The 13,448-nt window shown below is 37.0% G+C and overlaps 4 protein-coding genes across 5 annotated transcripts in view; all 4 read right to left on the bottom strand.

Moving 5' to 3' along the window:
* Positions 1-13,448, bottom strand: part of LOC138900687 (uncharacterized mitochondrial protein AtMg00810-like) — a 65,686-nt gene that overhangs the window by 25,971 nt on the left and 26,267 nt on the right. The gene's annotated exons all lie outside the window — the stretch shown is intronic.
* LOC138901889 (uncharacterized) lies at positions 5,122-5,454 on the bottom strand. Its single transcript, XM_070189687.1, has one exon. The coding sequence runs from the start codon at positions 5,452-5,454 to the stop codon at positions 5,122-5,124; it is 333 nt and encodes a 110-aa protein (XP_070045788.1).
* LOC138901890 (uncharacterized) lies at positions 5,519-6,438 on the bottom strand. Its single transcript, XM_070189688.1, has 2 exons — positions 6,251-6,438; positions 5,519-5,726 (listed from the first exon to the last, which is right to left on the bottom strand). Exons 1-2 carry the CDS (start codon positions 6,436-6,438, stop codon positions 5,519-5,521), a joined length of 396 nt encoding a protein of 131 aa, XP_070045789.1.
* Positions 6,652-7,236, bottom strand: LOC104085618 (uncharacterized). Its single transcript, XM_009589701.2, has one exon. The coding sequence runs from the start codon at positions 7,234-7,236 to the stop codon at positions 6,652-6,654; it is 585 nt and encodes a 194-aa protein (XP_009587996.2).

Here is a 13,448-nt window from a genome sequence, read left to right on the forward strand (position 1 = left end):
GTGAGTGAGAAAGTGGAAAATAAGGTATTGGTGAGATGAGTAGAAAATAATTCACGCATAGTAAAAAATTAGGTGCTCACAGTTCTTAATATTAGTAATTATTGAAAAATCCCCCCCCCCCCCAAATTTGGGGGGCCTAAAGCATTTGCCTTAGTGGCCTGTGCTTGGAGCCGGCATTGCCTCCGTCCCAATTTATATGAAAGTATTTGACTGTGCACAAAGTCTAAGAAATAAATGAAGACTTTTGTAACTTGTGTAAAATAAATTCTAGAAATTTGTGTGACTAGAAATTATCTCATTGGTAAAAGAAACAACTTAAAATTAAATTGTTATTAAATATAAAAATGTATCATTCTTTTTGGGACTAACTAAAAATGAAAGAGTGTCACATAAATTGGGACAAAAGGAGTACAATTTATAAAAGTGAAACTACCGGCTATGTCTATTTATAAGTAGCTCATTACCAAAACTGGCCAATTAATAAAATATTACTAATATTAGCCAAATATTACTAATATTAGCCAATTAGCTATTTGTAACAAAAAAGGTCAATTTTTTTTTTGAATGAGTGTTATTAGAATAGATTGGGTACATCTTAATGAGCTTGAATATCAGTTTTGGGATGATTTGGTAAAGTTTTGAGGTGGTTTGAATTAAAAATTCTAAGTAAAAACTGAACATGAAAAAAAAGATGTTTATCACACTGTGTATCATTTGTGTATCACATATGTGTCATATTTGTATCAATTGTGTATCACATGTATACCTGTGTGTGAGATACATGTGTCGCAGAAGAATTTTTTGAACTCGATTTAATTACGAATTTTGATACAAAACTAATCCAAATCACCTCCAATATTTCTCAAATTTTGTATATTGACTTATCTATATGTTTTCAATGAATTTCAATTATACCCATTGAAATAGTTCATTTTTTGCTTAGATTTTTTGGAATATTATATTTTTGTTTTGTATTTCATCATCTTATTTGCTACCTCATCCATGAAATTTTCTTTTCGTTTTGCATCTAATATTGCTAATCACGTTTAAAAATATGGTAGGGTTTTTTTGCATGTGATTCTTTGAGAGAAAGAACCTTATTTATTTGGTTTTTCAATTTTTATATGTGTTTGGCTAGTTTTGATAAGTTTATGACTAATAGCTAGAGGTTGGTAAGTTGAGACTTATTTGAGACATTTGTGTAAGTCCCTGTATAAAAAGAGTAGAGGATAAATTCCGACTTTAAGTTGATTTTTTTCGTAAGCCGGGTGCTACTTGATCAATTGCTCTAGTAATTTTCATTTGGTAGGGCATGTTATAAAGATGATGGGTCTTATTTAAAACCATTAATCTCCTTCCCTGACTAATTTTTTTTCTTCTTTTTTCTGTGTTCGTAAAAAACTTTTGAGATTTGAGATATTAAATGTTATATTATCCTCATTAACTATTGATTATAAAAGTTCATATCTTACAAAATATATATAATAGTGCAACGTGATTGACATGCACTTTAGCCATATCACAGCCACTTAAACGTAATCAACAGTTAAATGCAGCTTTTTCCGTCACAGAAATTGCTTGTTGTGTCGGGGTCAAGGAGATTTAGAGCCCGTTTATTCAAACGGTCAAAAAATTCTTCTATTTTAAAAAGTGCTTTCGTTCAAAAGTTCTTTTGCAAAATAGTAGTTCGTGTTTAGCCAATTCGTTTGAGTAATACTTTTTGAAGTTTATTGTGTTTGGCAAATTTTTTTAAAAAATACTTTTAAATATCAAATTACGAAAAAAAATAATAAATATTTAATTTGCAATTAGTATTATTTAGAAAAGAAAAATAAATTTAAATATTTATTATAAAAGAATTCAATTAAAATATAAAACGTAAAATATAAATATAAATTAAAAACTTCAGTCAATATAAAATATAGTTATTGCATAGCAATAACATTGAGGTTTGGATTACTTGTTGTTTACATGATAATTTAAAGGAGAATACATAATTACCCCCTCAACTAGTCTCAGTTTGCAAGTTACACACTTAAACTTTGCGGAGATTGTATAACCTCCCTAAACTATTTTGAAGTGGGCATTATTTCACCATTTTTTGCTGATATGGCATAGAAAATGATTGTACTCTCCATCAAACGCGTGAGAAGCGAATAGAAAAGCACTCTTGATAAGAAAATCAATAACGTTGGCTGGTAAACTCCATTTTGACCGGTCAAGCTCCATTACTCCACTTTTTTTTCACTCAATCTATAATTTTTTCTCCATTCTCTCAAAGACCTATTATTTATATCTTACTAACCGCAATCCCAATTCTTTTATTTCACTAAAATTATTTATTTGAGCCACAAAAATAAAACTTAAATTATAAAAATTATTTAGTTGAGCCAAAGAAAATAATAGGTCGTCCTTTATGCCTTCTCTAGAAATATTCTTCAATGACAAATCTATAATTTTTTCTTTACCAGGTCTAATATTCTTGTCAAATATTCACTACATCATTTTTGAGCAATATTTTTGCTTGGGAAATTTTATTCATAAACGAGGATAATAACATCGCTAATAGGGTTTTAAATTTTCCGTTATTTACATAAGAAAGCAAAGGAAAAATGAGATTAGTGTTCTCGAGGTTTTTTCTTCACTATTTAGGAACAACCTCTGTATCATTTATTGATTTCTCTGTTGGAGGTTGATGGCTTGATGCTGGTTTGGATTTGGTGGTTTATTTGTGATGATTCAGTGTGTGGTTTTAATTTGATGGTTGTTTGGTAGTTAAAAATGGTGAAAATATGATTAGTAGAAGATGGTGGGAGAAAAGGTAAAAAAGAAAGCAAAAAATCACATTTTAGACTGACAAAAAATGACGTGGCAATACATGTATAGTGCGTGAGTATCACTGCCCAACTAAAATCTGGTCTTAGTCACGTGGGGTGGTAATAATTTCATGTTGAACAAGATTAGGAGGGATGATAGAACCCCACAAACTTAAGGTGTGTAGTTGAAAAAAGGGGACAAGTTAAAGAGGTAATAAAGTATTCTCCCATAATTTAAATATGTCAAATACATAATTCAATATAAATTTAAAATCTACTCTTAGGAATAGAAAAAAAAAGAATAAAAATTTGGTTAAAACAAAAAAGAGAATAAATGTATAAGTAGAAATAAAAAGGAAAAGGAAAAGGAAAAGGAAAAGAAAAATGGGGGTTAATTTTAAAAATATAAATTTATTGTAAGGTTATTTTTATCTTGAACAAATTAATTTCCTGCTTCTGCCTTTTTGGAAGAAGCTAGAAATGTAGTTTTTCCGCATAAGCAGAAAAACTGCTTCTACTACTGCTCAAACGTATCTTTTCATTTTGGCCAAGCACCTTAAAAATTTTAAAAAGTATTTTTTTTTGACAAAAAAAGTACTTTTAAGTTTTAATCTCTTAGAAACTTGGCCAAACATGCTCTCAATTTGCTTGGTTGGGTTCTTTGCTTGCTTATTCCACTTCTTAATCTTTCTTCATCTCATTAATTCGTACTAACAGTAACATGGACCTAAGATAAATTAGATATGCTTTAACTCCTATGCTAATCGATATGTACAAGAAAAACTTGTTAGAACTGAACATTGAAGTAATCTTAAGAGAAATAAAAATTAATAGTCTAATTATATAATAGTGTTATAGTTACAGAGAAAGTAACAGTATCTCATCGGATACTACAATAGAAGTGTGTGGAATCATAGACATTAAAGCCCTTATTATGGACATAAACACTCATTCCATCAAATAAATGTGCTAAAAAGAAAAATAAAAAAGTTCGGGGAGCAGCTTTAGTATTTGTAGAAGTGAATTTAGGAATGACAATAGGGCGGGGAGGGGCAAGCCAGGGCGGGTTAAGTCTTCCCCAGCCAAAATTTTGCCCTACCCTGTCCTGCTCCCCGTTTAACTCCCTGCCCTATTTAGACCTCGCCCCGCGCTGCCCCGTTTAGCCCTGCTTCGCCCTGCTAATCTTCTTCTTTATTTTTTATTATCAAAATAAAATATTTTCCTGATTCATTTATAATTACGCAAAACAAAGGATTATATTTATGTTCACAAACACGTCTCTAAACTATCAACTTGTTAGATCTATAATGCTTTTTAAAGTTACATGTGAGACCCATTTACGACTAATTATTAAGTCTCCCTTATTGATAAATGCTTAATGACTTTATTAGCTGCATGCAATAATTTTAGAATAATTTCATATTCATTTGAAATGTTTGTTTTTAATAGGGAGTACAATTACAACAACAACAACAACGACGACCCAGTGAAATCTCACTAGTGGGGTCTGGGGAGGGTAGTGTGTACGCAAACCTTACCCTTACCCCGAGGGAGTAAAGAGGTTGTTTCCGAAAGATCCTCGACTCAAGAAGACGAAAAGAGATAATATCAATATTACCAATAGAAATCATAGAAAAAATAACATCATGAAAATGAGAAAGTAGATGCAAAGCAAACACGATAGACAATACATAGACCCGACGCTATGGAAAATAAAAGAGTAGTAAGACATAACCTTGCCACTAGTTGACATCGACAAAAACCCTACCAGACTAGCCTCACAAAGGTACGAAGTAAGGGATATTCAATTATGTACCTCCTAACCTACAACTCTAATACTCGACCTTCACAACTTCCTATCAAGAGCCATGTCCTCGAAAATCTGAAGTATCGTCATGTCCTGCATGATCACCTCTCCCCAATACTTCTTAGGTCGTCCTCTACCTCTTATCCTGCCCTCCAAAGCTAGCCGCTCACACCTCCTTACCGGGGCATTTGGGCTTCTCCTTTGTACGTGTCTGAACCATCTGAGTCGCGCTTCCCGCATCTTGTCATCAATGGGAGCCACGCCCACCTTCTCCTGAATATCTTTATTCCTAATTTTATCCATCCTAGTGTGTCCGCACATCCACCTCAACATCCTCAATTCTGCTACTTTTATCTTCTGGATATGTGAGTTCTTAACATGCCAACACTCAACTCCATACATCATGGACGGTCTAACTACCGCTTTGTAAAACTTACCTTTGAGTATCGATAGCACTCTCTTATTACACAAGACTCCAGATGCTAACCTTCACTTCATCTACCCCACCCCAATACGGTGTGTGACATCCTCGTCAATCTCTCCTTCCCTCTGGATAACCGACCCAAGGTACTTGAATTTGCCACTACTTGGTATGACCTGTGATTCAAGCCTCACTTCCACGCCCACTTTCCTCGGCTCAGTGCTGAACTTACACTCCAAGTATTCCGTCTTCGTCCTGCTCAGTTTGAAACCCTTAGACTCAAGGGCCTGTCTCCAGACCTCTAACATCTCGTTAACACTGGTTCGCGACTCATCAATCAGAACTATGTTATCGGCGAATAACACACACCATGGCATCTCCCCTTGAATATGGTATGTTAACACGTCCATCACCAGGGGCAAATAAGAACGGGTTAAGCACAGAACCTTGGTGTAACCCCATAACAACTGGACACTACTCAGAGTCGCCTCCTATAGTCCTAACCCGAGTCTTAGCCCCATCATACATGTCCTTAATTGCCCAAATGTAGGAAGCCGACATGTCTTTTACCTCTAAGAGTCTCCGGAAAACTTCTCTAGGAACCTTGTCATATGCTTTCTCTAAATCAATAAACACCATGTGCAGATCCTTCTTCCTCTCCCTGTACCGTTCCACCAAGCTCCTAAAAAGGTGTATAGATTCTGTAGTAGAATGACCCGGCATGAACCCGAACTAGTTGTCGGATATAGACAATATCCTCCTCACCCTCGCTTCAACCACCCTCTCCCAAACTTTCATGGTATGACTTAGTAATTTGATACCTCTATAATTGTTACAACAATGGATATCACCTTTGTTCTTATACAACGGAACCACCGTACTCCACTTCCACTCTTTCAGCATCCTCTTCGTCCTAAAAATAATATTAAACAGTCCAGTCAGCCACTCCAAGCTTGCTCTACCCACACACTTCCAAAATTCAATCGGAATTTCGTCTGGCCCGGTCGCTTTACCCCTACTCATCTTACGCATAACTCCCATGACCTCCACAACCTCGATGCGCCTGCAGTCCCCAAAGTTACGGTGACTCTCAAAATGCTCTAGTTCACCTAGCACAATATCCCGATCCCCTTTTTCATTCAGAAGTTCATGAAAGTAAGTCTGCCATCTCCTCTTAATTTGAGCATCTTCCATCAAATACTCTACCATCGTTGTCCTTGATGCATCTCACTTGGTCCAAATCCCAGGCCTTCCACTCTCTCATCTTCGCCAGTCGAAATAACTTCTTCTCTCTGACTTTTCCCCAGTTCCTCGTATATACGGCCATAGGCTGCAGTTTTAGCCTCCGTGACCACCACCTTTGCTTCCTTCCTAGCTACCTTATACCACTCCATGCACGACCTCGTCTTCTCCTCACTTGTGCTCCCTACTAATTTTAGGTATGTTGTCTTCTTCGCTTCCACTTTACCTTGGACCACTTCATTCCACCACCAGTCTTCTTTGTGCCTGCCAGAGACGCCCGTCGAGCTCCCTAACACTTCTCTCGCAGCCTCCCTTATATAGTTTGCTGTCGTCTACCACATAATGCTCGCGTCACCACTGTTTCTCTAGGCTCCCATAGCCGACAACCGCCCCTCCAACTCCTGGGCTTTATCCTTAGTCAAGGCACCCCACCTGATTCTCGGTCGTCCGCGGTCAAACCTTTTCCTTCTCTTTAACATAACACCAATATCTATCACCAAGAGCCTATGTTGCGTCGTGAGTATCTCACCCGGAATAACCTTACAATCCTTACACAACCCTCTGTCACACCTCCTAAGGAGGATATAGTCAATCTGAGTCGTCGCCACAACATTTTGGAAAGTAACCAAATGCTCATCCCTCTTCGAAAAGCTAGAGTTCGCAATCACAAACCCAAAAGCCTTAGCGAAGTCCAACAGCGAAGTACCTCCTTCGTTCCTCTCCCCAAAACCGAAGCCTCCATGCACCTCGCCATAGCCGCTTGCGGTCGACCCAATAAGACCATTGAAATCCCCTCCTTTAAATAGCCTCTCAGTAGGCGGTACTTGACGAACAATCTCATCTAACCCCTCCCAGAATCGGCATTTAACCTCCTCATCCAGGCCCGCATACGGGGCATAGGCGCTAACGATGTTTAGGGTGCACTCTCCAACCACCAACTTAATAGTCATCGATCTATCATTCACCCGTCTAACCTCAACCACCGACTCTCTAAGTTCCCCATCCACCAAGATACCCACTCCATTCTTACCCTTCCGGACTCCGGAGTACCAAAGCTTATACCCGTCCGCATCCCTCGCCCTAGACCCTACCCATCTAGTTTCCTGGACACACGCTACATTGACCCTCCTCTTCCGGAGGATCTTTACCAACTCTATAGACTTACCCGTAAGTGTACCTATGTTCCATGACCCAATTCTCAACCTATAGGCACCCTTGTTCCCCTTACCTCCCTTCCCACCCCCTAAACCCTACCCCTCCCTTCCGCCCCACCCCCCGTTCCCCCGAGGACATGACCTCACTCCGCCATCCTAGACCACAACCACTATACCTACGACAGACTAAAAGAAATCACTAACACACACTAAGCAACAGACCAGAGTAGAGGAAGATATATTGTAACTACATGCAGGCTAATATGGTGATTAAACTAATACGAACTAAGATGGCATTAATTTAACTAACACAACGAAGGGAAACAGCAAAACGGGAGGTACCAACTCTCGCAATTAGAACCTGGGAATTGTCTTGGAATACACGGCGGTATTGTGGCCACCTTGCACGTTCACATCCAACTCTTGCATCGCCCCTTATTGATAGTCGCCCGGACTGTTCTTCACAGTTTGCACACACACGTCCCTGTGATAACCCAAAATGTCATCTTTAAATTTAATAAGTAATTCTGTATTCTAAGACCTCGAAAAATACCATTTATTATTCCTCGATTTGTGTGCGCAACCCGTAAAACTTTTCGGAAAGTTTTCATGTGAAAAACGGATTAAAATATGAAATAGAGCTTTAAAACTCAACTGAGTTGACTTTGGTCAATATTTTTAGCAAACAGATACGTATCAATATTTTGACAATTTCGCTAGCTACATATCGTGATTTGGGACTTGGACGTATACCCGGAATTTAATTTGGAGGTCCCTAGCTCAAGTTATGACAATTTAACGGAACTAGCAATTTAAAGGCTAAAGATTCAAAGTTTGACCACGGGGTTGACTTCTTGATATCGGAGCCGGAATCCGATTATGGAAATTTAAATAGCTCTGTTATGTCATTTATGACTTGTGTTCCAAATTTAAAATCATTCTGGATTCATTTAATATGTTTTGGCACAAAATTTGCAAATTGAAAAGTTTAAAACTCAAAGTCTGAATCGAGGTGTGAATTGCAATTTCGATGTTATTTGATCTGATTTGAGACCCCAAGTAAGTCTGTATTATGTTATGTGACTTGTTGGGATATTTGGATAAGGTCCCGAGGGGCTCGGGTGATTTTCGGATAGGCCACTGGATGTTTTGAACTTAGAACAGTTTGCTGGTATACCTGAACTTGTTGCAGGCCTCTGATCTCGCAATTGCGAGATCAGGCATCGCAAATGCGAACCAAACAGGTATGGCAATTGCGAGTTTTTTTTATCGCAATTGCGAATAAAGCCTAGGCCAGCAGTTCTCGCAATTGCGAATTTATCTTCGCAATTGCGAAGGGCCAATTGTCGCAAATGCGACATAATCCTCGCATTTGTGAAGCCAGCGAAAATGTGAAGGTTCTCGCATTTGCGATGAACCCTTCACATTTGCGAGCTTCGCAATTGCGAATCTCAGGTCACAAATGCGACATCTGCAGCTGATCAAAATGACTTTTGGACGAGAATTTTGATTCATTTCCCAAATCTTCAAAACCTAAAATCTCAAGAGGCGATTTTTGGGCGATTTTTACGGGAAAACATTGAGGTAAGTGTTCCTTATCCTATATTGATTATATTTCATGATTTCATACTCATTTATATCATGAATCCGTGAATTTATGGAAGAAAATTTAAATTTTTTCTAAAATCTTCCAAAAATGAGAAATTTAGATTTGAAGGTCCATTTGATATCGGATTTGAATAATTTATATATGGTTGGACTCGTCTCGAAATGGGTGTTCAGATTTCGTAAGTTTTTTTCGAGATTTGAGACGTGGGTCCCACTACCGAATATTTAAATAAATTTTGGATTTTATCCAGAAAATTAGTAAATTCATATGGAATTAATTCCTATGATTCGTATTGAATATATTGAATTGTTTGTGAATAGATTTGAAACTTTCAGAGACAAATTTAAAAGGAAAAGCTATGGTTGAGTAATTGATTGGAATTTGCAAAGCGAGGTAAATGTCGTGGTTAACCTTGACTTGAGGGAATAGAACCCTTAAATTAATTGTTATGTGAATTGCATGTGAACGACGTATAGGCGAAGTGACGAGTGTCTATACGTCGTCAAATTAATTGTTTGCCTGCTTACTTGAAAAATTATAAATTATTTTAAATCATGAATTAATTATTATAATAGTTATTTCTCTCCTATTCTTTGTCAAATATTAAATGTTGAATTCCTGCATTAATTGTTACATGTTATTTGAATTATGTGCCTTAATTGTTATTTGACATTTAGCATATTAAATATTAAACTGCATATTTTCTCTCTGATTTCTATAATAATTTGCTATTTGCCCTTGTTGTTTCGTAATTAAATCATAATTATTGTATGCTTGTTTTCTTATAATTTTATATTAATTGTTGTATTTATTGGGAAAATTCTTATATGAGAATTGGTAAATAAATATGTTGGAGGAGCGGGTTGCACGCCGCAATAAGATTGATTATAATGAATATATTGGAGGATCGGGTTGCACGCCGCAACAGACTTATTAAAAATCCATATTAGAGGATCGGGTTGCACGCCGCAACAGACTTATTAAAAGTACATATTGGAGGATCGGGTTGCACGCCACAACAGACTTATTTAAAGTCGGCATATATATATATATATATATATATATATATATATATATATATATATATATATATTGAGGGATCGGGTTGCACGCCGCAACAGACTTGATTAAAAGGAATATAGCGTGAGAGCGGGTTGCACGCTGCAACAAAATTGAATGTGAATATATTGTGAGAGCGGGTTGCACGCTGCAACAAAATTGATGAAAATGATAATTGGTTATAACTGCTGAGTGGGCTTCAATCATTATAAATGAGTTACCTTATTTATTTCTATTATTGTTGTTGTTACTAATATTGCGTACAGGTTAATGTAAGTGAACCGCCTTAGCCTCGTCACTACTTCGTCGAGGTTTGACTCAACACTTACCAGTACATGGGGTCGGTTGTACTGATACTACACTCTGCACTTTTTGTGCAGATTTCAGAGTTGGTCCCAGCGGCGTTCCATTTACTTGCTCAGATTTCAGCTATTCGGAGGAGACTTGAGATATAACTGCATGGCGTCCACAGTTCTGAAGTCCCTGTCTATTTTACTTTACCTGTGTATTTATTTACAGATAACTTTATTTTATTCAGACCTTTATTTGTATTTATTCTAGAAGCTCGTGCACTTGTGACACCAATTCTGAGATGGTATTTAGACACGATTGTCTTTATGGATTAATCACTATATTTCAGACCTTACTTCCGCGTTTATTTATTTATTATTAATAAATTTAAAGATTTTTTAAAAATTGGGTAATATTATTCTAACGTTGGCTTGCCCAGCAAGTGAAATGTTAGGCGCCATCACGGTACGAAAGTGGGAATTTTGGGTCGTGACAGTCCCGCTCGCCGCCAAAAGCCACCGAGCCTAATCTGAAATACACACAAAACCCCACGAAGCCAAACAAAATGGGAGGGATTGTCACCGCTACCACTGGTGAAGTCCCAACCGTAACAAAAAGCGCAAATAAAAGGTAACGAAGAGGAAAGAAGCAGAGAAAGGGGGGGGGGGGAGGGGGGAGGGGAGAGAGTACCCGCAACTATGAATTAAAAATGAAGAAGAAAAGCAAGAGGGAAAAGGGCCGATGTTGCTGCCCAGCGAAACAGCAGTCGCCGGCAGTTTTATTGCTCTAGTAAGTATGGGAGTGGGGAAGAGGGAAAGAAGAAAGAGGAGAGAGAGGAAGGGGGCATGAAAGATGAGGGGGGAGAGCGGCTTACCTGCTGATGGGGGTGGTCGCCGGCTGCCTGTGAGTGTGTGGTCTGGTTTTTGACCGTTGGGGAGGGGATAGAGAGTTTGACCGAGAGAGCGTTAACATCTCTAAATAAGTAAGAAATCTCTTAATCATATGACAAAGTTACATAGGGAGTACAGTTGATTTGGTTTAAATGTAAAACCAGTAAAAGTAACCCTCAAATACTGAAAATAGATTAGACTATGAACCCATTTGGATTAGCTTAATTTAAGTAGCTTTTAAGCATCAAGTGTTTAAAAGCACTTTTTATGTGTGTGAGCTTAATTTTTAAATAAGCAGTTATGTGTTTGGATAAGTATGCTGGAGCTGAAAATAAGCAGTTGATGTGTTTGGAAAAAATATGATTATAAACACTTTTTTTTTTGTTAAAATGACTTAAATGCCCTGAAACTAAGGCTGTCCAACGGGACGGGACGTCCCGTCCCGCGTCCCATCCCGTCCCGTCTCGCTTAATTCTAAACGGGATGGGCCCATGTTAAACGGGACACGGGATGGGACGGGATGGCCATTTCATCCCGTTTGTCCCATCCCGTTTCGTCCCGTCCCGTTCCGCCTGTCCCGCGTCCTATTTTGTTGTGCATTATATACAAAAAACTTATAATCCTGCTTTTGAAGGTTTTCCTAAGACCACGGTTAGAAATGATATTTTTAAATTTCAAACCGAATATCTTCAGATATTCATTATGTATTGTTTCACTTAGATTGTAAAGTATCTATCACATCTGATATAGGTCATAGTCCTAATGGTTGTGATTATTTAACTGTTACATGTCATTGGGTTGATCATCACTAGAACATGCAAAAACGTATTATTGGTTATAAATTTGTTGATTCAAAACACAGTGGAGCATATATTGCAACTACTGTTCTACAAATTGTTGATTTTTATGGACTCATTGATAAAGTTTTAACTATCACCTTAGATAATACTTCTGTTAAGTGCTAACACAACTACAACAACTAGCTTAATGAAATGATTGCAAAATTAATCCAACTTATGCACCGACCATTAATGAAATGATTGCAAAATTTAAAAAGTATTTTTTCCCTATTCCCCAAGTTTATTTAGTTTCTACTATACTTAACCCATCTTTAAAATTAAGAGGTTCAAATGGATTTGTTCGTAAAATTTATGAGAATTTAGCAATTCAAGAAAATGAACAACCATCTCTCGAAGACTCCCAAACTAACATATATTCTTATGTTAGATCAATATTTGATAAATATAAATCTATGGAAACACCAAGTGGTGAAACTAGGGAAGAAGAAGAATACAATGAGATACTTAGCACCGAGGGCTATGACGACATGGAACTCATGGAACATCAATAAACATTGCCAATTCAAGAACAATGTCCGAGAGAAATTATAGATAAGTTACAACTTATAACGAAGTTATATAGGAGCTTACAAATATTAGTATGATAATTTGTAATTGGCTACTAAGAGGCCTAGTTCAAACAGAACCCTTCCCAGAAGGTGGCTGCGTAGATTAGGTGTTCTTCAAAAGAATTATATTTGTATGTGAGATTTGAAAGTTCTATTAATTAAATAAAAGGCTCTAAGCGTTGAATTGTTTTTATCAATTGTCTTACACTCTTACTTAGTTACTTAATGGCTTGAAATTATATTAAATAAATTATAACTCTATTATAAATTTATAATTACTAGAATATTTCATTACAAGTCTTTTGTTTTAATATTTTATAATTCTTTACTTAGTTTCCTAATTTTTGTTTAATTTTTAAGTTTATTAAATAACTCAAAAAATTAGTTGTTGCAAACTTTAAAAACTTAGTCATTGTCAAAAGAATAGCGGTTTCCAAACTCAATGCTTAAATAATTTTTTTTTAAAAACGACACTTAAGTCCCGCGAACCCGTCTCGTCCCATCCCGTCCCGTCCCATTTGTTAGCGGGACGGGATGGGACTACCGTTTTGTCCCATTTGTCCCGTCCCATTTCGTCCCGTCCCGTCCCGCCACCGTCCCGATTAAATGTCGTCCCGTCCCGTTAATTCTGTTCCGTCCCATCCCATCCCGCCCTGTTGGACAGCCATACCTGAAACTATGAAGACTAATTAATTTGAACTTAATTCAAACATAAATTAATTTTATGTCTCAATTCAATTTGAGCTCTAAT

The sequence above is a fragment of the Nicotiana tomentosiformis genome, chromosome 11 (genome assembly GCF_000390325.3).
Source record: "Nicotiana tomentosiformis chromosome 11, ASM39032v3, whole genome shotgun sequence".
NCBI classification, from domain to species: Eukaryota; Viridiplantae; Streptophyta; class Magnoliopsida; order Solanales; family Solanaceae; genus Nicotiana; species Nicotiana tomentosiformis.